Consider the following 25,682-nt stretch of genomic DNA (forward strand, 5'->3'; position numbering starts at 1 on the left):
GGTGTCCGGTGTTGTGGAGGGCTTTCTAGGCGTGTGTAAGCAGCTTGAAGGACACTCTTTCGATGGGGAGCCAGTGGAGGTCTTGGAGGTGCTAGGTACTGTGGTCGTGGGATGCTGAGGACGAGTCTGGTGGCTGCGGCGTTCTGGACAGTCTAGAGTTTGTGAAGGAGAGATTTATTGATTCAGGCGTAGAGGGCATTTCTGTAGTCCAGTCTGCTGGTGATGACTGTGACGGTGTTTCTGGATTCAGGTGGGGGTCCATTTGAAGGTCTTGTGGAGTATGTGGAGGGCTTTGAAGCATGAGGAGGATACGGCGTTGATCTGTCGGTTCATGGTGAATGACGAGTCTAGTATTATGCCGAGGTTGCGGCCGTGGTCCGTGGGGGTGAGAGGGTTTCTGAGGGTGGGGGGGCCACCAGGTGTCATCCCACACAGCGGGGTGGATCCGAGGATGAGAACTTCCATTTTCTCCGAGTTGAGCTTCAGGCAGCTGCTGCTCATCCAGGATGCGACATCCTGCATTCCTTCCTGGAAATTGTGCCTGGTGATGTCGGGTTCCTTGGTGAGGGAAGAAGATGAGCTGGGCGTCATCGGCATAGGATACTATGCTCAGTTCATGTTTGCTGACGATGGTTGCGAGCCGGGTCATGTAGATATTGAAGAGCATGGGGCTGAGGGAGGATACTTGGGGTACTCTGCATCTGATCTCTGTGGGTTCGGAGAGGCAGGGCGGGAGTCTTATTCTTTGAGTTCTGCCCGAGAGGAAGGGGCGGATTTAGTCCAAGGCAGTTAACTGAATGCCAGTGTCGTGGAGTCTGACTGCTAGTGTGCGGTGGGAGACGGTGCCGAAGGCTGCTGAGAGGTCTAGTAGGATGAGGGCTGCAGTGTGGCCTCGACCGGGGAGTGAGAGTATGCTGTCTGTGGCGGCTAGGAGAGCGGTCGTGGTGCTGTGGTTGCTGCGGAATCCGGATTGAGATGGGTCGAGGATGTTGTTGGATTCTTTGAAGTACGTTAGCTGGGTGTTGACTATTTTCTCTGAGACTTTGGAGGCCAAAGGGAGGAGAGAGATGGGCCTGTAGTTCTTGAGGTCAGTCTGGTCTGCGGAAGGCTTCTTGAGGAGGGGGTTGACTTCGGAGGGGAATGTGCCTGTTTCAAGGGTGCAGTTGATCGTCCTTCATAGTTCTGTTGCGATAGCGGAGGCGGCTCTGTGGAAGATGTGCAGCGGGCAGGGGTCCGTGGGTGCCCCAGAGTGGATGCTCATCATAGTCTTTGCGGTGTCTTCTGTGGTGACAGGGGTCCAGGTGAAGAGGGTTGTCTGGGTGGGTTGGGCGGCGTTGCTGGTGGATGGTGTAGGGTCGGTGTCTTGGTCGAAGTTGCTGTAGAGTGTCCTGAAGTTGTGGTGAAGAAAGAGCTGAGTTTGTTGCAGATGTCCCAGGAGGGAAGGATGTCGGAGGTTTCGCTGTGGAGGTTCCTTGGAGTTGGGGGAGTTGGAGAGGATTCTGCCCCGAATTAAGTTTCTCTTCGTAGATCTGATGAGTTGATGGTATGCCGTTGTGGCGACCCTGTAGGCGGTGAGTGATTCTGGGGTTTTGCTGTTCCTCCATCCTTTTTCCAGTCGTCGCCACGAGCGTTTGAATTCTTGGAGGTCTGTGGTGAACCAGGTGGCTTTTGTGTTGTGTTGTCCGGGGGAGTTCCGGAGGGGGCGAGCGTGTTGGCGCAGTTGGCGATCCAATGGTGGAGGTCGTTGGCTGCAGAGTTTGCGTCGGTCATGATGGGGGGGAGCAGGGGGAGTGCAGTTGAGGGAGGAGGTGAGGTGCTCTACGGTGATCTTGCTCCAGTTTCTGCATAGGAGGTGTGGCGTTGGCTTGTATGCTGTGGGTTTCGAGAAGGAGAAGTGAAGGCAGTGGTGGTCCGTCTAGAGAGGTTGCATGGTGTGACTGAAGCTACTGTTTCCTCCGGCGAAGATGGGGTCGAGAGTGTGTCCCACCGTGTGGGTGGTGACAAGTTGCTTCAGTCCGATGTTGGTGAGGTTCTCTAGGAGGTCAGTGGAGTTGGGGGTCGCTGAGGTTGTCAAGGTGGAAACTAGATGAAGATAGTGCCAGCATATGAGGACTGCTGCCCACCTAGACTGCCCATGTAATTAGCCTTTTTTTTCGAATTACAAAATATTTGAATGAATTAGACATGAATTAGTTCCAATTTGTAACAAATATTATTGTGATTTATTGAAATTGATACATTTGATTTCTTTTGATTAAACATTTTAATTGGGAAACAGCCCATTTCCCACTATTCTCCTCACAATCTTTGTCCTCACAGCCACAGCCCCATCATACACAATCCAGTCATACACAACCTAATCATACTCACATCACACCATACCTCAAGGAGCTCAACTGGCTCCCCAGACATAAACAAGGACAATTCAAACTCCTCACCCACACTTTTAAGGCAGTTAAAAATACTGGCCCAGCATACCTGAAAAATCGCATCTGCATTCAGAAACCTTCCAGACTCATTTGGACTCCTCCTTGCACACAGAGAAAACCAAATCCAGTGGTCAAGCCATCTGCTACATCACTTCCAGAGCGTGGAACAATATTCTGCTACAGATTCCAGACTCCTCACTATTTGAATTCCGCATGAAGCAGAATACCTGGCTTTTCAAGCAGTCCCACTAGGCCCTAGGTTTGGCTAGACTCACACCTGATCAGCGCCAGGATACCCTTCTGGGTAACAGAGCGCTCTACAAATCTGCATAACAATTTATACAGACTTGCTGACAGCTGCCTCTCCAGACAGCACTCGCATGCAGAGGGTTATCCCTCCAGATCTCGACTGACTCAAAGAAAGCCATCCCTGCAGATCTTAATTATTCACATAAGATCTTCAGTCCAGGTAGAGCTCATTCAGAAACGGCCATCCTGATCTCACTGGCTCTCAAGGGCCACTCCTCCACTTCTCACCGACTCACATAGGGGGCTTCACTTCAAATATCAATAACTCGCAGAGCTTCATCCTTCCTGATCTCAATGACTCAGAGTGCAATCCCCCCGTATTTCACAGCACAGGGCCATCTCAATGGCTCAAAGACAGCCTTCCCACCATACCTCACTCGCTCACAGGCTCAGGAACAGTGACCAACTCAGATCTCCCATGCCCACACAGAGCCATCCCTCCTGATCGCACAGGCTCATTGAGGGCTTTCCTACCTGACCTCACTGGTTGCAAAGGGCCATTCATCCTGATCTTACTGGCTCATAGAGGGACATCCTTCTAGATCTAACTGTCTCTCAGAAGGACTTCTCTCCAGATCTCACTCGCTCGCAGAGGGCCATACCAATCATTCTGACAGGCTCAAGAAGAGTGACCAATTCAGATCTCACATGCACATGTCGAGCTATTCCCCCATATCTAACCGGCTCACTTTGGACATCTCTACAGGCTCACAAGCCTGACTTAGGGAATCTCGTACTACAACACTGAAAACAAGGTGATACCAATAGGTCTGGCTTATGAATGAAAGGGCCTTTTGTGTGATTCAGGAATTTCTGGAACTTACTAAGCTATCATACCTGCAATCTGTTACTAATCTTTGCACTCATGCATCCATTCACCCACTCACTGACACCGTCTTGCATTCACCTTTTGACACAATCAAAATAAGACACACAACTTCCACAACATATGCAAGAGAAATAAAAACAATACACGTAGGGGAAAAAAACATGCGGTCATCTAAACACAGAGGGCATTACTTGCAAAAACGGAATTAAACAGCAGCGGTTACTTGTCTTGCTCAGGTATTGAACAAAGTCTTTTGTTGTTTTAAAGTTCCAGCTTGGGTGCCACATTTAGAACAAACGAGTTGGCTATATGTAGCAAGGAGATCAGGCAAAGAGAAGGGCTTTACCCAAATGCCGAATGGTGGATCACTGACTTTACCACCCTCCCCTCTTTCCACTTAAATCAGAGCGAATGGAACACGGACTCACAGCCGATATGGAAAGACCAAACAGAAGAAACAACGAAAGGTGCCTTTAATTGGGCGTATTTAGAGGAAGAGACCACGCCTCCGGATGACGCACTCCTTAGTAGATTGGACAAAAAGGAGGAAGTAAGAAGAACAGCGTGTGACAACACCTCAGAGGAGTTTTTGCTGTGCTGCGGAGACCGAGTGGAGTACGGAGAAGGAATTAGCGGTGTGAAGAAGACGGGAGAAGTGCGACCGGAGGGAGTTGCGGCGCCTGGAGGCCACCGGCACCACGAGTCGCCCAGCCACACTCTTGGAGGAGTGTGGCTCAGCCAGGTATGGCAGCATGTGTCGGGCTGGGTGGGGAGGCGGGGGGGGACTCGTCTCAAAGCTAGCTCGTCCGACCAGCTACTGGCTGTGGGGCTTGAATTGTATATACTCCGTTTTCTCTCCCCTCCCTTTACTTTCCCCGTACCACCCTTTCCTCACATTCAATCACCAACCTCGTGTATATAGGATTCTTGTATACACACACGTACAGCGGTGTCCAATCCCTCCCGGGTTTTCCCTTGGGTATACTGTGACCAGGATAATTACCTGACGGCCGCATATATATTTCTTTTCTGTATGTCCTGCGGTGGAGTAAACGAAGAAGAGCAGACTACGGCGGACCACGCGAGAGCCCTTAAGAATCCGAGAAGGCCACAGAGGTTACCTGCAACTACGGATCCTGCTATATTAGTCTGAGAAAGACTTACTTTAAGAAAAAAGAAAACCTTTATCAAAATAAAACCATATATACCAAGATCCAGTCTCCGAGCCCTTCCTACAACCCCGACACACTATCCAACAAAGGTAAAACAATGATATACTAGGGGCAACAGCATTCCATAATAGTGTCCTGGTTTAGAGGAGGTGGCTGCGTAGGATGTGGCGAGCTGCAAATGAAATGAGCACCAAGAAAATGACTCATCAGCATTGCCTGGAGAGTAGTAGTAAAATAAAAAGAGGAGAGGCAAAGTAATGAAAGGGGAACTATAAAAGGAAAGAATTGAAAACGAAAGGACTGGACAACCAGCCCTGAAATGCACATGTGGTTGGAAAATGCCATTATTCACAAGGGCATGGAAGCCAATGACCGATGCGGACTAAACCCTTATCGCATACAGTGCGCCGTTATGGATGGTTGCAGAGTGTAAATGTCTTACAGACAGACCAATGGTAGAAAATAGCTTACATGAAGGCCCTCTATGTATCTTTATGAATATATATTAATATATATTGAAGTATGCATTATCTAATGACTTTTTTATTACTAGACCCTGGCAGACAGCTAAGCATGTCAGGCCTTCCATGGAGATTCTTAAAAATCGATTACAGTGCAAATCTTCTACAGAGGCAGTAACCTACTCCAAATTCCTTCCCCATAGAGGTAAGCTGTGACATTTCATGTAACTAACAGAATACCTAACTGCAGGCTTTAATAATAGAGAAACAACAATTAACCCAAGGGCGTGGCTTGGACGGTAACATTGGGGGGTTTAGTAAATCTGGAAAAATACACACTATATGTAGTAGCCTCAGATATGAATCTCGCATGAATGAAGGGAAATGCAAGATAAGATATGGCTGGATGCCCAAAGTTTCATAAGAGTTCACGTTTGACCAGGCATGATGTTATGCTGCAATAGCTTATTTGTCAAATTGAAACAAAAATAATTTCAATAATTGATTCACAGAGTTCTTGAAGCATGCGACCAGTGGCGTAGCTAGGAGGGGGCGGGGTGGGTGTGTGTGTGTGTGGGGGGGAGGGAGGGCACAGTGCCCCTGGCAAGACGAGTTTTGGGGGCGGGGCAGCTGTCTCGCGGCAGCAAACCCAACAGCCCCCTCCTCAATGAGTTTGCATCGAGGGTGCGGCAAACGTAGAAAATACTCACCAGTATCTCCCCTCACTGCAGCCGCCGCGGGACGGCAATTGCAGAGACCGCCACAGGCGCCCATAGGGCCATTGATCTTTTAGGTATAAGGCTTAGAGATAATCTTGCTTATAGGCCTGGCATGGGCAGAGTTGGTACCTGCTAACCAGCACATGTTGGCAAGAGATCCAGTTTCCGATGAGGCCAGGGAGTAGGAGTGTTTCAGATATGCTGCTCAGTGCGCTAGGTCCTGCCTTCGAAGACGAAATGAAATGAATGAATGAAATGCAATTTATAAACGCGCAAACTTAGCCCGGAGGCGTCAAGGCGCCTAACCAAAGAGAATCAAAGAGGCAAATCCAGAGCTAGGGGTAGGCTTTGGCAAATAGCCACGTTTTGAGCATCTTCCTGAAGGCTTGCTTAGTGGGGAGGGATTTAATCTCAGTTGGCAGCGCATTCCACAACTTAGGGGCCAAGGTTGAGAAGGCTCTACCACCCCATTTGGCTCTGCGGACACGGGGGCAGGCCAGCAGGGACTTGTTAGCTGAACGCAGAGTTCTAGCAGGGGAATAGGGAACCAACAGTTCCCTCAGGCCTCTAGCCCCCTTTGAGGCCAAAGCCCCATAGATCAGGCAGAGGGACTTAAAGGCAATCCTGGACTCTATCGGGAGCCAGTGCAAGCTTTTCCTTGCAGCGGTAGCCGAAGCCCGCTTGGGTAGATCTAGTACAAATTTTGCTGCAGCATTCTGTACCATTTGGAGTCTCCTTATGAGGCCCTTGTTAATACCCAGAAGTAGGGCATTGCAGTAGTCTAGTCTCGATCCTATTAAAGCAACTACTACTTGCTTCCTGGCTTGAGGGGAGAGATAGAATTTTATCTTCCGCAGGATGTTTATTATGCCCCAGCAGGTAGAGATGGTCCTGTTTACTTGATGACTCATCCCCAGGGTAGGGTCGATCATGACTCCTAGATTCCTGGCCAGGGCGGTGGGTGTAGGGCACTGGCCCAGAGATGGTGGCCACCATTCCGCCGACCAGATGTCATTCTTGCCTCCGAACACCAGAATCTCTGTTTTCTCGCCATTGAGCTTCAATGAATTGCAAATCATCCATTGAGCCACTGCCTCCATGCAATGTCTGAAGTTGGTGGCAGCCGAGATGGAGGGTTGGGCGAGAAGACCAAACTCAAGTCGAATCTGGGCCTGGCCAATATACATCGGAATCTTAAAGACCGATTTTACTACCTTGAATTTCTTACAGGTAAAATATTTTGGCATTTTTCCTCGAAAAATGTAGGAGCCGTAAGTTAGGGCAGGAATTAATTTAGCTGACATTATATTCAGAAGCTGGGAATAGGATGGATATTCCAATTTCTCACGAAGGGCTTTAAAGGCAAAGATGAGTACTCAGCCATGCGAAGGGATTCGACCCCACCGACTGCGCCGTCCTGGGCGGCCTGGGAGGCAGACTTGGGGGTAGAGTTGGAGCTGGGGCAGCGCAAACGTATTGGGCTTCTGACCCGAAAAGTCTTGTGTAATGCGCGATTCAAGCTGATACACTTTAACTTTGTCCACCGCACCTATATGACTCCAGTTTCTCTGAACCGCATATCTGCAGATAGACGGCACAACTGCCCTAGGTGTGGAGCGCAGACAGCGGGATTTTTCCATCTAGCATGGGAGTGTCCGCAGGTTGGTGCCTTTTGGAGGGAGGTGGTGGACCGCATTGGCCGTACTACAAAACTCGGGATTGCGCTGGATCCGCTCCAATGTCTCTTGGCCCTGGTGCCTAAACCTAAAAAGAGAACTTGTCCTACAAGTTCCTACAATTATTACTAGTTTTGGCAAGGCGGCGCGTAGCTATAACTTGGATGGGGCAGAGGGCTCCCGAGATATCCCTCTGGCTGAGAGATGCTAGAGAATGGTCACTGGCTGAGGAGAGACAGATGCGGCGCACTCGCCGAGATGGGAAACTACAAGATGACCTGCTTGCCTGGAGGTTGATGTGTATGGAGGGGTTGACGGATGATGATTCAGATGCCACCAGCGCCGAGTTGTTCACCCCTACGGGGTCTGGATCCGAGAGTGACGGGGAGGGAGGCGGGTTGGAGGGCCCGGGTCCGGGGTAGTGCCCCACTAGTCGCACACTAATGTTCCTTGATACGCTTTTGTGATTTGCTGTGATTCCCGGAGGTCTTCTCCTAGCTATAATGACTGCGCCTTCTCGGGCCTCGCATGGATAGCCTGACTCTTTACGTACTTATCAATGATGCCACGCACGGAGGGTTTGTTCTTTTTGTTTTATGTTAATACAGTGTTCTATTTAAAAAAAAAAAAAGAAACAAGTGACTGTCCAGAAGGATAGGAGTGGGATTACATGGAGGACATGGGAGAGGGGATGAGTGTATAAAAACCAGCGAATACAATGGTGTATACGTATTGTTACTGTACGGCTAAGTTTACTTGACACATGCGCTGAATCTACGCCGCCCAGCCTCCGGGATGTGGGCCTATATGGCTGTGTTTTTATCCTGAACGTTGCATGTGGATAATCCTGACTTTGCTTGGCCTAATAGGCTATGAGAACATGTGCCTTCTATGGTTTCGCAATCAAAATATTTTTCCCCCAAAAAAAGGCAAAGATGATAGAAGCAGCCCTAGGTAAATCAAAGTGGCTTCTGAAGGAAATTTTGTTATCAAACAAGATGCCAAGATGCTTATAGCTTATAACTGTTTCAATTGTTTTTCCTCTTGAGTACCACGATCGTAATCTGAATGAAGATGCTCAAATTTTCATAATGTTCGTTTATTTTATGTTAGGCTCAAGGGGATTGACTATTGTATATTCGTCAAGAGAGCTGATTTTAATGGTACATACCTATAGGTTTTGACTAAGAAAACCATATAGTTAGCATACAGAAGATATTTTTAAAGGAATATTGCACAGGCGGGGGGGGAGTAGTCGATGTTTCGAAATGTTGATTAAGGTCCGCCATAAAGAGATTAAATAAACAGGGGTGAGAGACACCCCTGTTTTAGGCTGTTTGATGTTTCAATTCACCGGGTAAGAAATGTTCCGTCCCCTATCTTGATTTGGACCAAGGTGTTCATATAAACGCGCTTTATAAGGTCCAGGCATTTTGGTGATGCCCCCTATGGGGCTAATTTTTGCCATAATGATTTCCGGGGAACGGTATCAAAGGTTGCCTTTAAATCTCTGAAAGATTTACAGCGTGTTTCATTGATATGGCAGTCTCGACCAGAAGCGTCAGGGCAAGCAAGTTGGCAGTGTTAGACTTACCCTTGGAAAACCCAGTTTGATTCAATGGAATGAGATGCACTGCAGCTGTCCAGGTTTCTAGTTCCTCTAGCACGCGAGAGGCAAATACTTTAGCCTCTACGTCTGTTAGAGCAATTAAATGTTAATTTACAGGAGATTCGGAGGAACCGTTTTTATAAATGGGTTGCTAGATATTTCCTTGCCATGAATCTGGAATCATCTCAGTCAAGATGACTTCATTATAGTGGGGAGTCAACACCAATGACCACAGGTCGAGACTGGCCTGAAAGAAGGCAATTGGCAGGCAGTTTGGACAAGTTGCCCCGTTGCTTCCAATTCATTTGAGGAGTGTTGTTGACTCTTCCTGTTCAAGTAACTACCTACTAGGCAACGTAGTAGGGCTTTGCAGTTTTTTTGTTTTTTTGTTAAATCGGGCCTACTTGCAACTTCGCCCTCAGTTTTCCCTGGAGATCAATTCCTTTGGGATCCCCTTGGATCAAGTGTGATTACTGATCAAGAACCACACAAGTCTGTTATATGCTCAACCCAGAAGGCCTCCGTAATACTGGCACAACAGACCCTATTACAGTTGTTTTTTAGGTCATTAATAATAGACCAAAACCCCTGCTATTGTTTAGCTTACTTGCAGCTAATAATTAGTTCCACAGCTCCTGATGTTAATGTTCTTTGCATTTCATAGTTCTTGCTTATAGGCCCTTCTTAATTTACTTAGTGGATATTTAGCTTTGGTTTGTGAGGAGAAACTCTTGAGATGAAAGAAGGCTGTGGTTGCCCTAGTCAGAGCCCTATTTTGTTGATGCAAGTTCGCTGTGAACCACTTGGTGGTGGATTTTGTAAGCAGATTGTCCTTAGACGAAAGTTTGAACGCAAACTTTAACATTAAACAGTGTATTATGGTATTCCACTTAACCGCTAAGGATGTTTTTTCAACAGAAAGAGTACTTCTTTCTCTTATTAATAATTCAGCATTCTGAAGAATCTGGTCCTTAGTGTTAGACTGTCAGAATAAGCGCTTTACGTTGTATGAAGAAACAGCTTGATGAAACATGTTGGATTTCTGCATAGAACGGAATAAGAGATCCAAGGATAATGCTTGTGGATTATGGTTTCTTTCCATTCTTGGTCATTATGGAAAATCCAAGGATATATGTTAACAAGCCCCTTGAAATGATAATATAGTGTATTATAGAGCTATGTCAAGAGGGCCTGAATGTCAGAACGACAGATGAATCGTTGGAAGAACAATCATTAAGTAACTGGAACCCAAATAGTTTAACCTAATTGAGGCAGGACTGAGTTAGGCTTCTACTAGACTTGCTGTACGTTTTGGATTTAATGCTAGCAGTACTGAGTTCTATATTGAACTCGCCAGAAATTATAAAAGTTGCATTAAGGTATTGAGTGAACAGCAATTAGAAAATTTCCCACAAGATAGTTAGTTGAGCTATTTTATTGGCCTGCCTTGAGCTCAAGTGTAAATTTAATAAAAATAGCAGAGGTGGAAATTACATTTTTATACATTGGAGCCAAGTCAGGTCACAAGAGAGTGATTGGAATTCAACATCAATTTCTGTTGATATATAAAGAACAGACCCACCTTTTGCCTGACCCTTAGGTGAAGATCTTGTAGCTTTTATGAAGAACTCCTAATACCCAATAATCGGAGCGCTATAGCCCCTCCACGTTTCCTGGAACATCAAAATCTCAAAACCTTACAAAAACAAAATGGCCTCTGGATCCCCATAAGCCATATGAGACCGTGAACATTCCAGGAATAGAACCTCATCAGTATTTGTTGTTGATCAATCGTTACACCAGTTGAATTTCCACTAGTAGGTCTTGGGCCCATAAGAAGCAATGGAAGCCAAGACCAATCCTCAGTTTGAATGTTCTGCCTGAGGCTTTGTTTTTCAGGTACATAGCTTGAATGCGGATTTTGTATTTGTAAAATTTAACATTTTATCTGGTTTGGAAAGAGGACCTACAGCATCTCTTAATAACGTAGAGGGCTGCTGGAATGGTTTGGGAGTGGGAGTTACCTGCACTTTCCTTGTTATGGACGATGATGGAATTAATATTGATGGATATTTCTGTATGCATCATTCCTAATTTCAATACCCCACTCTGCAAACTACGCTCTGCAAGTAAACACTCTGTTCGCTACAGGGAGACTCCACCCCCGCTGTCAGCCTTCCTGCTGACCACCTCGTACCTCGTGCAATTCTACGCTTGTGTTCCAGCTCTGCCCTCAGCACCACAAATGCTCCAACCTCTGGATGTCAGATCTGCTTCACTGACTCAGTAGTATGAACACAGAGCAGCACTCAAGCAAACTTACAGTTTGAAAAGCAATGCACTATCTCTCCTAAGAGAGCGTAAGAAGGATTCTGACAATGCAAATCTTCTACTCCTGCAGTCTGTCAGATGGGGTAACCTGCACCAAAACTTTTGGATACTACAGTAATCTATGTAACCAAATACCCATCTGTAGGCTTTAACATAAAGTAATAACAATTGATTTGTACATATGCTTTTCACAATAAATACACCAGGCCCACTGCCTTTATCATAACATTTCATAATAAACAGATGTAGCTTATAGGCATGATCATTGGCTTTTTTGTGGAAGCACTCAACTTCTGTCCAATCAAAACACGTACTCCTGTCCACCAAAATGTGAGTGGAGCCAAAGGGCCTCTCTGTAGTACTCCTGAAAGCTCTTCTTTAGGTTGATCACATTAAGTAAAGCCACAGCAGTGCAGTCAAGTCAGACCTAAAAAGCAGGAAGCTGTGAGCCACTCTGAGGCTCTGCTGGACTCCTCCCCTCTCTTTGAGATTAGCATAAACATAGACACCACCCTGAACGTCACTGCCTCTCGCTGGTCCCATGGAGGACTCCGGTGCCAAATAAACCAATTTGGTGGCACAGGTTACACCACAAACAAACACAAATAAGACTGCTAATCCCCACGGCTCCTTAAACTCCCCTCAAACATACTGCTCATCAGCATTTAAGAAACAATTATACTCCAATTACATGGAATGAATAATAACCTCCGGTGCGGCTGCCGCGTGCGGCGGGGCTCCGTTCTTCCTTCCTTGAATCCACACAATAGCAACGAGGACGGAGCTGGCGCGGGCATCCCCCCAGAAGGGGGCTGCCAGGTGACGTACCCAGCCTGGAGTTCATTAACTGATTATTAGGTGCGCGTTTAAGGAAGTGCTGCGGAGGCAGTCACTTCATGGCGCACTCCACACGCGGTTCCGCATTAATATCTATGTTAATTGGGTGACAAATGATACTCCCCATGGCCCGAAATGGAAATTAATTAAAAAGACAAACTAATTGCAAGTCTGTAAAAGCAGGGCTGCAATTTACCCGCTGCGCGTAGCGGAGCGTAGGCAAGGATGAGCTGGAGGGGTGAGTTCTGGCCTCCAGACTCCGGGAATGTTTGGAATGGGACACAGCAGCTGATGGAGGTATTCCAGGGCTCCCGGGCTCGCGCGCTCACAGGATGCTGGACTGTCCGTTTCCGGTAAAGCCATGGAGAGTGCAAGCGCGCGGAACAAAGGAGAGTGACGTAGTAGATAAAGTGTTACCTAGGCTTAGAGGGGCAACCAAAGATGCACCAGAGCAGAGGAGGGTGCCAGCCGCCAGGGCTGCGTAGGAGATTGGGTACAGGTGTGGCCGCTTGGTTTTATGCACGGGGAACCAAGTTTCCACATACAACATCAAAACAGGCACTGGCAAAGTCACTAGGTCCAGTCTTCGCAAGCTGCTGAGATTGCTATGCTTTTATTAATTAGTGCAAGCACGTGTCACAGACAAAAAGGAAAAAAAACATGGTGCAGTCTAAAAGTGGGGTCATATGCCGGCAAAAAATTACAATTTGAATAAAAAATAAAGATTGAATTCAATGTTGACAGAAACATAAATGTAATATATGGCAGTCTGGTGTACTTCGAACACGTACAGAAAACCTTTTTTTGGATTTCATGACTGCTACGAGAAAATATGCTTCTTTTTGGCACGAAGAAAGATAACAATTCGCTTTGAAAGACTAGAACATAAAGACACAGTACAAACACACAAAGAAGACTCAAAAGGGGTAAAAATGGAAAGACAACCGCAGTAGAAAAGTAAAATATTGGCCCATCCGCCCTGGCACTTAAGTACACCTCTTTTAGGAAGATGTGCATGTGTGATGTGGTTATATGCAATCACTAGTAACAAGAGAGCCAAGGCTGAAGTGGTCTAACCACTGTACTTAGGGTATGCTGTGGTGGATGCATGCAAAATATAATAGTTAAACGGACCAGTGGATGGAGGCGGCTGACCCCATCCCTGTATGTATGAATGATTATTATTTTTTTTATTACATGAGATTGAATGAGAGAACAAACGCAGTAATGTTTTTCTACAAATTCGGTGCACAACTTTTACTTTAAGTGAACTGCTCACCATACCAAAGCGTTCCACTCTTACATCACAAGCATTTATCCAGCATTCACCCCCCAAAGTTTCACAAACACAAACGTACAGAGACCCGTCCACCCACGGACACTCAGCACAAGAAAAGAACATGCCAAAAATATTAAAAAGTCCGTCAGCTACAATATGCGTGACCCTATGGAATCCCAACAGTGTAAAATTAGCTAAAAAGGCTCTCCAAGTGAAATAAAGTTCAAAAGAGTGTGCTTCGTTTATAAGGTCTACTGAAGCAGAGGCTTGTAGCACCTACAGAGAATACTAATTCTTGGTGCTTTGCATTATGAACTGATAGTACACTTGTTAACTTAAGTTGAATGTCAGTGCTTAATTTGAGCCGGTGGTTTCCAGTGCTCGGCACCAGCAATTTATTGTATACACCCTTATGATAGCCTGACACATGAGGGCGCTGTTTGACTAATTTTCTAAGCGGCACAGCAGTTTAATAATTACATACACATTTAAGTGTCACTATACCGGCAACCTCAAGTTATAAGAATAACTTTGGTTGCGTGGTATTAGTCATTTATATATATTTAAAGTCTGAATTGTCACACTTGCATGAGTGTGATGGTTAGATGTCACGGTACTGCCATTGTCAGTGCTAGTGGGGGAAATGGGTCGTGCAAGATGCAGTGGCCTCCTGACAAGGCACTTAAACTTTTTGAAACAAATTTAGCACTGGAATGATCTAACCTGAAAGGAAATAGTCACTGAAGTAGCACCTGAAGATAGTTTGTTTTTCCAAGCACACAGATAGATCGATGGATACTTGCAGTACACTTAACGCTTTGCTCAGGGGCACAGACATCCAAATAGACTTGCCTTCACCAGCTTTTCGTCTCTGTGAAGCGTGGGCATGAGTGAATGTGTTACTCCCCCTGCTCCCTCTTACAGCACTACAAGGACAAACAGGCACACAAGGTCCAAGGAATGTCTCCAAACCAGCGCGAGAGTAGAACCAAACACCTAAGCTTCAAACTTTTGAAAATGTAGCTTTTCGGGCTATCCTTCACCCCAGGATGGCAGCAAAACGTCTACTCACCAGAAACTGTCAGATTATACAGTGGCTCAAACATTTGTCGGCTCTTAATTAACCACAAATGGATACTCCCGTCAACTCTCACTGGGCAGATCCGGCCTTTGACTCATCCCATCAGGTTGGGCCTTTCCTTCTGTGATCGTCCATGGTTCAATGTCAAGTGACGACGAGGACATCAGAGCTGCACAGAAGGTGGCCTGAGGCTTGGAAGATACGAGGCCCTGGACAGCAGAGGTGCTGGGGATGAAGCAATGCCAAACAGCGGATTCTCAGAAACTATGACATGCAACTCCAACCAAAACAGGCACTGCAGTTCTTCGTTCTTGCCCATCACAAGCCTTCATTTCCCAATCCAAAATAGCAGAGGTTTCAGGACAAACACAGGCACGGCTTCCGCATTCTGGGAATAAGCGTCATCATAATTGTGTGGCCTCCACTTGATTGCCATGCCTAGCAAAACTACAGAGTGGCGAGTTCCTTCAGTCATGCCAGCTGTACACCCAGACTCTCTTCTCCCTCACTTGTGTTCGTTTTTCGAGTTCCTTACAGTTTACTAGTCATTATCCCTTCATCCGAATTATTACTTGAATTTCTTGAACTGCTCTCTTTCCTCTTTTTCTAGCAGGTTTTGTCAGCTGCTACCAGTGCGGAACTATTCTCCAAGGCCTCCCGTTTATCCCAATTATTGTGAGCAATCTCTCTGTATTACCATGGATTACCTATCCATTACTTAAAATTGTGTGATTTGTTTTCCTCATATTTCACTTATTATGATAAGTTCTAGTGTGTTCCATTCGTTAAACAGTTTGTGTCTCTGTGCCCTTTCCTAACCCTGCTTCTCAGTGGCCTGAATCTTCAGTTTCTTAGTTTTTTTGAAGAGCTACTTCCTAGTCCTGGGTACATGGAAGGCATGCAAATGGCCTTCAAGTGACCATTCAAGCACTGGTTCTTGAGAAGTCCGCGACACAATGCTGGGCAACCTGGTGTTCTTAAATTGCCCCATGGAAATATGTGCTGTGAAACAAAACCCACTAATACTAAATGATTAAATACAATTGATGAATGAATTCCTTGGTACATCTAATGATCTAGGCAGAAGATGGTATGAGGAAATCCGAAAGCACAGTCTTACCATTAAGCACAAACATGCCTTTGATTGTCAATGGGACTCTCAGAGCATACCATTCTCTGCATAAAGTTTAGGGGCTAAAGAAATGGTGGGTGCCTTTTAAGTTATCGTCCAAATCACGGTAAGTCTAGACCGAGGAATGGTCAGAGGAAACCTTTCCCTATCCCCTCCTTCCTTCTGAAGGAAAGGCAGCTGCCCTTCTGTAATTGCGCCAAGGTTTATGCGCACTGCCTTCTTGTGTGCCTGGATTATGGTAAACTTCTCAATACATGCACACCACTATCATAAGTTGCCACGTGACTGAGACCTGCACTGTTCCTGAAAATGTCCTTCTCCATTTTCAAATTAAGCAAGGAGAATATTAGTAAAAATATATTTTAAAAAAAAGAACTGAAAGGTAGCTCAAAGAAACATACCAAAATAAAACATAGGCACAGTTCCTTAGCAAGAGGAAAAGTAGGGTTTAAAGTACCACCGGCAGAATGGTGGAAACAACAAAAAGCAAACACTATGTATGCATTTTTATAGTGCATACCTAGCTGTGAAGAAACAAAGCACTGAACAGTGAGCAAATCACTGTAGTGCAATTCATGGTCACAGAGACAGATGACATGTGGGCTCCTGTTGTGTGGGTGATAGCGCTTTATGAAGAGATGAGCTTTTGGCTTTTTCCTGAATTACAGGCGGGTAGAAGCAGTTCTGCAGTAAGTAAGGATGTTGTTCCATTTCTTAGGAGTGTAAAGTGAACTGGCCTGCCTTCTGTGTTCTTTTCCATAAATAACTATTTTTGGAACGATCAAACACTTGTGTTGTAGCAGGAGAGGCCATGGCTCTTCTGATGGAAGGGGGGCAGATATGAGCAAACCCGCAGTATCCGATGTTAACGCCTACAAACATTTAATTGTAATATGTCATTGTTCTCTTTTTGTGTAACATGTAAATACCAATACAAATTTAAAAAAAAAGAAGAAGAAAAAATAGAATTCTAGATGGAAACTGCAGCGGATTAATATAGCATATGTGACATCATGATGGACACTTGCATGTTTAGCCCATAATTGCATGAGGAACTCCTTACGTTTTGCTTGTTTTAAAAAGTAGTTTTATGGGACCATCACTAGACCCTGAGAAATTATTCAAACCAAGCAAAAGAACTCAAAAAGTTCTAATCCAGCACCAGCCGAAAAATGATAATGCCAACACAGGGTTGCTCTGCCTTCAAGTTTGATGACTTGTGTCCTTAAGATCAATGACAAATTAAGGATCATTGATCTTTCCTCAAAGCAGCCAAGAAAACAAACACTGAAAGCACAGTTTCCATATCACAAATTCATGATGAAGCCAGAGACAAATTGGAAAAAATGTACCTTCACATCAGTCTGTGCTCTTCCTTGGAAACTGTCCATGTGATGTATGTCCTAAATCAAAAGTATTCTCAAAGTAAAATAAAATCATTCCCCTTGGACAGTCAAACTGATCCTGTCTGAGCCCCCTACAAGGTCAGAGTCAAAGCACATGAGATATATAAATGTGAAACAGAAGGAGCCAGAACTCCAAACGACCAGGCAGCGGCGCCAGCTCAAGGCCAGGCAAAGCTCGAACTATAAACACTGACGTTAGCGTCACAATCCATGGCAGTCGAAAATATCTAGCGTTTCTACTAAAAAAAAACAACAAAAAAACACACAATGTACACAATATTCAAAAGAGAATAATAGCTCACTTGGATAAATTCCAGCACGGACATGTTTGTAGACAAGTCCTTTTATAAGCTTATAATTCTTGACTCCGATTTAAGTTTTTTGAAAATAAATATAGGATTTTGGTTAAAACTGAATTTTTGATACCAATTCCTCAGTAATGGTGCGTTTGTTCACTCACAGGGATTCAGAATTTCACGTGTGTGCATCTGTAATTATTAACCACACATGAGGGAGGAGAGTATCATAAATGTAGGCAACACATGTGGTCATTCCTTCCTTCAAAGCATTACAAATATGGCTCAGAGTTTAAGAGACTGTGGGTGGCGTTAGACAAGGAGTCATCGGACAGGGGTCCAGACAGAAAGGATTGAGAAGGAATCAGGGCCTGGGATAGAGCTTCCCCATTTGTAATCGCTCTTTGGCCTGTCTGGAAAATCAGGCAGCAAGCAAAGCCATTTGAGAACAGAATATGAAATTAACAGTGCAACTTCAGAGAACTTTTAAATCACAATAATTTTCCTGCCATGGAGTCAGTCCAAAAACAGGCAGAACAATTAATAAACCATGGTATCAGTCCACCTAAGAAAAACGAATAACTGAATAGATATGACATCACAACTCTGTATTTACCAAATGTATGACATCAAACCAGTTCAATTAACATACAACAATACTCTTATAAGCTCATAATTCCCTGGCCACGGGGCATTCCTGCCATGTAGTGTTAATCTATAATACTCTGCTAGACTCAGCTGTCAATATCATCTCACTAGGTTGGTTCATAAATCTTAAACATCTTCTTTCCAGCTCTCGAGGACCCGCATCTCAAATGTGTTATCATCAAACCAAATGTTTAGACAAAGGACGTCCAGTGCCCTGAAAAAAAGTCCAGCTTTAGATAAAGTTGAGGACCTCTCTGAACCCAGGCCCAGCGGTGGTATAACAGACACGATGCAGTGCTTTCAGCTAAATGTAACATTTTACGCTTAATGTATTGATCAATCTTCCATTTTCCTGGTTGGATGAGGTTGCGAGCTAGGTGAGTAAGACCTTAAGTAAACCATACCCTCTACTTGAATCTGAACTCTCCATAGTTATGATACGAGATTTGTAAAGCGCATGGCTGCCCCAGTAACGGGGCATCCCAGAGACCAATACAGAGAAAAGAAGGCAGCTAGTATGAGAAATTAACTTGGAAAGAGATAGGTCTTAATTCCCTCCTGGAAAGACCCATGATCTTGGAATCTTGGATGCTTCTGATGTTACCAGGAAGGGCAATCCAGATTGTGGGGGCGAGGGTCCGGAAAGAGCGGCCCACGTTTCTTTAACACGAGAGACACAAGCTAGATATTGGTCAGAAGTGTGCAGCAAGGGGTCTGTATGTAGGGAATAAGAAGATTGGCTAAGATGGCAGGAGCTTGGGTGCTCAGAATTCTGTGGGAAATGCAAAGAACCTTGAAATTGATTATTTTCTCCATCAGAAGCCAAGGGAACCTTTGTAGGAGGTTGGAAGCTGTACAAGATTTCGGAAGGCCGAAGAGCATCCGAGCGGCGGCGTTTTGTGCCCTTTGTAGGCGATGAATCCCTGCTTTGTTGGCGCCCAAATACAGAGAACTGGAATAGTCCAGTCTCGAAAGTATGGTAGACTGGATGATCTGGCAGGTGTGGGCATCGAATAACCCAAGCAATGGCTTGAGTTCACATAGAAGTTCTAAACAAACACCGGCTACTGACTTTGTACTTGATACGTCAGGGCAGAGTCAACCCAGACACCAACATTATTTATGGTATGCTTGGGCAAGGGAGGCCCCTAGCGCAGCAGGTCACCAGCGCTCGCTCCACAGATGGGTGTTTCTACCTAAGTGAAGAATCTCTGATTTATTAGCGTTCAACTGTAAGCAGTTGGCTGCCATCCAATCAGCGATGGTCATCAAATCATCTTGAAACTTGGCCACAATCTGGTCGGAGTCATTGGATAGCGAGATGTCAAGCTGAGTGTCGTCAGCATAGGAGACCACAGTGAGGCCCCTACCCTGCACAACTTCTGCTAGAGGTTGATTATAGATATTGAATAAGGTGGGGCTCAGAGCAGATCCCTGTAGCACCACCTGACACAATGTATCGGAGATCTGAAGGGAGGGGCAATCACTTGAAAGGATCTCTCAGCTAAGAATGGAGAGTCAATTCAAGGCAGCCCCTCTGATACCTATATCTTGTAGGCGCTACAGAAGGATCTGATTAGACACAGTGTCAAATGCAGCGCTCAGGTCAAGGAGTATCAGAGCCAAGGTATTACCTTCATCCAGGGAACTCTGGAAGTGTTTGGTGACTGCCAAATGGGCACATTCGGTACTATGGCATGGTCTGAAGCCATTCCGTGAGTTGTCCATAAATTCATTAGCTTCTTTGAATATGGTAAGAATAGAATTGATGTAACATTCTGTAATTTTAGCTACAAAAGGGAGGAGTGAGATGTGACTTTAATTCTCTGGCTTGGAGTCATCCAAGGTGGGCTTTTTGAGTAGGGGGATCACCTTAGCATATTTCCATGCGGCAGGGACTTCTCAAGGGGACAGAGACAAGTTTATTAAGTCACAAAAAACAGGTAAAAGCGGAGGTTGAAATATCTGGAACTGATCCGGTTTGAGAGGGTACGCTGGGGACCCTGTCTTAATTTTATTACAGATGGTGGTCATAGCTGCCTGGAAACTTTAGGGAAAGCGAATAGTAAAGGAGCAACTGGGACATTGGGGTCTGCATTTTCAATGAAAGGGGGAAAGTTTTGTAAATGTCCTCGACCTTCTTAACAAAGGAGGCAAGTGCCTCACATTGATGGTTTGAGGAAATGGTGGCTTTATTGGATTTATCCGGGGTTTTGAGATCTTTTAGCAAGGTAAAAATGCATTTTGCTGGATTGCTGCTATTTTTAATGTTATCTGCAAAGTAGTTGGCTCTTGATTTACGGGTGGATTTGTGATAGTCCTTGATGGCTGTGCGATATTGTATTTTTAGGGCAGGGTCATAGTGCCGTCTCTATTCACGTTCAAGGGCCTAGCAACTTTTTCTTGCCCAGGTCAGTGCCTCATTAAACCATGGACTGGACTGCATTCTAAGGCTGTAGGTAAATTTGGCGGGGATACATTTATCAAGGGAATTCGTAAGCCATTCAGCTAGAAGACGGTTTGCCGTTTCAATGTTCCCAGAAAGGTGCAGTATCTGACTGAGGAGGAGGTCTCGAAAATAGTTGATACCTAGCTTGTGCCATGGCGTTTTAGGATAGGACTCACAAAGGCACCCAAAGGAAGGCCTTGAACCCGTAGTGTCATCGAAATGAGGTAGTGGTTAGACCAACTGATAGGTTGAGGCTGATCGACTTTTAGGGCAGGTATATGCTGAATGAATTCCTCTCCGGTACTACAATAATCTAAAGCCATTAAGAAATTGTAAATTGCCTTATTTAGGACTGTTTTTTTGTATCACCGAAACCACGACTGTACTGCGCTGTGCCAGGGTCTTGATGTGCTATAAATTAACAGAGTATGCTACATGCCTACTCTTGAATCGGCACTGTCTGGAGACAAAGCAATGAGGTCCACTTCGGAACTAGTCCCCTGTGCATAGACACTTAGAGACACCCACAGCATCCAAGAAACCTAGAGACACCAACAGCATCCAAGAAACGTAGAGACACCAACAGCATCCAAGAAACGTCGAGACACCAACAGCAACAAGAAACGTAGAGACACCAACAGCATCCAAGAAACGTAGAGACACCAACAAGAAATCTAGAGACACCAACAGCATCCAAGAAACCTAGAGACACCAACAGCATCCAAGAAACGTAGAGACACCAACAGCAACAAGAAACCTAGAGACACCAACAGCATCCAAGAAACGTAGAGACACCAACAAGAAATCTAGAGACACCCACAGCATCCAAGAAACCTAGAGACACCAACAAGAAATCTAGAGACACCCACAGCATCCAAGAAACGTAGAGACACCAACAAGAAATCTAGAGACACCAACAGCATCCAAGAAACCTAGAGACACCAACAGCATCCAAGAAACGTAGAGACACCAACAGCAACAAGAAACCTAGAGACACCAACAGCATCCAAGAAACGTAGAGACACCAACAAGAAATCTAGAGACACCCACAGCATCCAAGAAACCTAGAGACACCAACAGCATCCAAGAAACGTAGAGACACCAACAGCAACAAGAAACCTAGAGACACCAACAGCATCCAAGAAACGTAGAGACACCAACAAGAAATCTAGAGACACCAACAGCATCCAAGAAACCTAGAGACACCAACAGCATCCAAGAAACGTAGAGACACCAACAGCAACAAGAAACCTAGAGACACCGACAGCATCCAAGAAACGTAGAGACACCAACAAGAAATCTAGAGACACCAACAGCATCCAAGAAACCTAGAGACACCAACAGCATCCAAGAAACGTAGAGACACCAACAGCAACAAGAAACCTAGAGACACCAACAGCATCCAAGAAACGTAGAGACACCAACAAGAAATCTAGAGACACCCACAGCATCCAAGAAACCTAGAGACACCAACAGCATCCAAGAAACGTAGAGACACCAACAGCAACAAGAAACGTAGCGACACCAACAGCAACAAGAAATCTAGAGACACCGACAGCAACAAGAAACCTAGAGACCCCAACAGCATCCAAAAAAAATATTGACACCAACAGCTTCCAAGAAACCTAGAGACACCGACAGCACCAAAGAAACCTAGGGACACCAAAAATAAACCTAGAGATACCAACAGCATCCAAGAAACCAGCTCAGATGATGAAGATTTCTACTCTGATGCCCTTGCTCCAAACCCCCTAAGAACAAACCGTGCTTCATCCTGGGGACTATCCTTTAGTACTCACTCCCCTTCTCTTCTAAACCACTTCTGACCTTCACCCCACTATCGCCACCTTCACGGTTTGTAGTATGGTCCGATGGCAGCTACCCACACCTCATCTCCACTACTAGCATTCATGAACGCATGATGAAACATGCAGACTGAAACCTTTCTCTCCTGACTGAATCAACATCAACATCGCTGCCGGACCCACATTTTCCTCCATCCAAACCCCCTTTCTTTCAAGGTGACTCAAGCCACACAAACCCCATTCCTGCCAGAAAAGTGCTGCTGTCTTGTGATAATCGTTCAGCGGGTAGGAAGGTCAGGTGGTGAAGAGGGAGGTGGTCGTGACAAAGCAAACGCCCCACACATCACCTTTAGGGTGGAGCAAGGTATGTTCTGCTGAAAACGGTGCTTCACTGAGCTGAAAAGTCTGATTAAACGCGGCAAGGAGCGTTGATCCGGCGGGGGCGCCTAGGAGGAGAGAGAGAGAGAGAGAGAGCTTATTTAGCGCCTTTGCTTCAAAAGACCAGGTCAGATGATCCGATAGCACACCGCAGAGAAGTGCTTATGTAATCAGGAACCTGACCCGGTGCAGCGACGCCAATGATTGGAAGATAAGGTCTGAACGGAAACACTGGCCTTGGCAAAAATGCGGAGCTTCTCGACTTCAAGTGTAAGATACACACAACTGACAGAGGTGAACCTTGAGCTGCATGCATCCCCAATCAACCTCCGTCCAATGGAAGATTCCTTTTATCAGTGGGGTCTAAAACACGACCATTCACCAGAAAAGAGGCCGTGGAGCCGAGACACAGCGCCTTTACTGGAATGTGAGCTGTACACAGACACCCAGGGCCGGATCGCTGCTTTCTGCAGTATCATTTTCTTCCTGGCATCAACCCACATCCCTACGCCGCAGGGTGACACACATGGCATCGGTTCCTTTAGAAGTTGGGCTCTGGCCGATGCTCCTTCGCAGTCCAAACAGTCAAGGCCTGGATCTCGAGTCCCGTTAGAGGAAACATTATAGACGCACAGCTGTATCCAACAGACCACCTCCAAAAGCGGGTACGTCACGTGCGAAACCACAGATATTTACGCACTTTTCTGCAACATCTCGCCCTTGTGTGCAGCTACCACACACCATAAAAGGTTTAAACCACGGTTTCACCAGCCACCCCTCCTCTCATTACATTTCTGCCTTTTTCCCCTTCACTCACCCTTCTCTCCATAATCCATTTACCCTTTTCCCCCTCCTTTCCTTCTTTTCATCCCTTCACCCATGCATCACTCTCTATACACTTATATGTCCTCTGGTCTTCACCCATCCATCCTCACTTCCTTCTACTATCCATTCTTCATTTTCTCATTTCTCATTTATCACTCCATTCTTGTGCATCTCCATCTACCTACCCACCCTCCATCTACCCTCCCACCCTCCTTTCCATTCACCCACCTATCCTCCTCTCCATCCACCCACCCTCTTCTCAATCAACCCACCCGTTCTCCTGTCCGTCCATCCACCAAACCATACCCTTCTCCATCCACCCACCTCTCGACCCATCCTCTTCTCCACCCACTCCTTCTCCTCTCCATCCATCTATCCTCTTCTCCATCCACCCACCCAACCTCCTCTCCATCCACCCACCCATTCTCCTCTCCATCTACCCACCCATTCTCCTCTCATTCCATCCATCTATCCTCTTCTCCATCCAATAACCCACCCACCCAACCTCCTGTCCATCCATCCATCCATCCATCCATGCATCCACCTACCCTCCGCTTCATACACCCAGTCTTTTGTTCCCCTTCTTTCTTGCTTTTTACTCGTCCATTCACCCACCTATGAAATGCGTTACTTACCTGTAACAGCAGTTATCCAGTATTGGTGTCTTTCATAGATTCACATGCCTGAATCATTCCCCGTCGTCGAGACGGGAGCCTCCGGTATATAGAAAAGTAATGTCCTATAGACATACATAAAGAAAAATAGGCCTAAGGACCTCACCTTAGTAGCCTATCCTCGTCCTTATGCAAAAAGGACCAAACTCTTAGAGCCAGCCAATCAGCTATCACCTCCCTCTAGAACCTTCCCTGCTGGAGCCTCAGTCTCTCAGATTTTCGTACGCACCAAGCTAGGTAGGCGTAAAGCAGGTAGAGAGAACGTGAGTCCTTCCAGGGGAGGCGGGAGGGTTGCATGTGAATCTATGAAAGACACCAATACTGGATAACTGCTGTTACAGGTAAGTAACGCATTTCTTATCCAGTATTAGGGGTGTCTTTCATAGATTCACATGCCTGAATCAGAGTAGTTAGCAATACATTATGCACATGTGTGATGCAATGATGCCGTATAAGCAGTTAGATAATACACTCAGAATCATGCGACTGTAAGCATTAGCATACATCAACATAACCAAATAGAAGAGATGTGCATACCAGGATGGCGGGATGTACGAAGGCTCCCCTCACTGGAATAGATGTCGAAGCACCGCCTGACCCACTGCTGCGTCCTGCAGAAGCTCAACATCCAGGCAATAGTGTCTGGCGAACGTATGCGGTGACTTCCACGTCGCTGCTCTGCATATGTCCAGAATCGGCACTCCAGCGAACAGCGCTGCTGAGTTGGACATTGCTCTTGTGGAGTGTGCATGCACCGTGGCATTCAACGGCCGGCCGGCCTTTTCATGGCAGAATGCTATCGCCGAAGAGATCCACCTGGAGATACTCTGTTTCGTGAGAGGAACACCAAGCCTTGGTCTACTGTAGGCCACAAAAAGTTGTGACGACTTCCTGAAGTCTTTTGTCTTGTCCAAGTAAAACTTTATACACCTTTTGAGGTCTAAGGAGTGTAACGTTCTCTCTGCTGCAGTGGTAGGGTTTGCAAAGAAGGAACGTAGAACCACCGGTTCATTAAGGTGAAAGTCTGAAGGCACTTTTGGTATGAATTTGGGATTCATCCTCAGCACCACTCTGTCCTGTTTAAATTGCATAAATGGTTCCTGAATGGACAGAGCTTGTAACTCGCTGACTCTCCTGGCAGATGTTAGAGCGAGCAGAAGAGCTACCTTCCATGAGATGTACTTGATGGGTGCTCGATGAATGGGCTCAAAAGGATGGCTCATAAGCTGGGTGAGTACCAAGTTCAGATGCCATGTTGGTGGAATCCTTCGAGGTCGTGGATACGATCTATACAAGCCCTTGAGGAACTGTTTAATAAGCCTGCTGGACCAAAGCGA

The 25,682-nt window shown here is 45.8% G+C and overlaps 1 protein-coding gene across 7 annotated transcripts in view; it reads right to left on the reverse strand.

The window, feature by feature from the left end:
- ERI3 (ERI1 exoribonuclease family member 3) overlaps positions 1 to 25,682 on the reverse strand; it is a 1,714,120-nt gene that overhangs the window by 1,152,299 nt on the left and 536,139 nt on the right. For 3 of the 7 annotated variants that reach the window (XM_078671720.1, XM_078671724.1, XM_078671722.1), the window contains one exon: positions 22,816 to 22,914. The exons of the other annotated variants lie outside the window; for them this stretch is intronic. In XM_078671720.1, the coding sequence (XP_078527846.1) occupies positions 22,816 to 22,914 (99 nt within the window). The remainder of the gene's footprint in view (positions 1 to 22,815; positions 22,915 to 25,682) is intronic. 7 annotated transcript variants of the gene reach the window in all.

This window comes from Lissotriton helveticus, chromosome 1_2 (genome assembly GCF_964261635.1).
Source record: "Lissotriton helveticus chromosome 1_2, aLisHel1.1, whole genome shotgun sequence".
NCBI classification, from domain to species: Eukaryota; Metazoa; Chordata; class Amphibia; order Caudata; family Salamandridae; genus Lissotriton; species Lissotriton helveticus.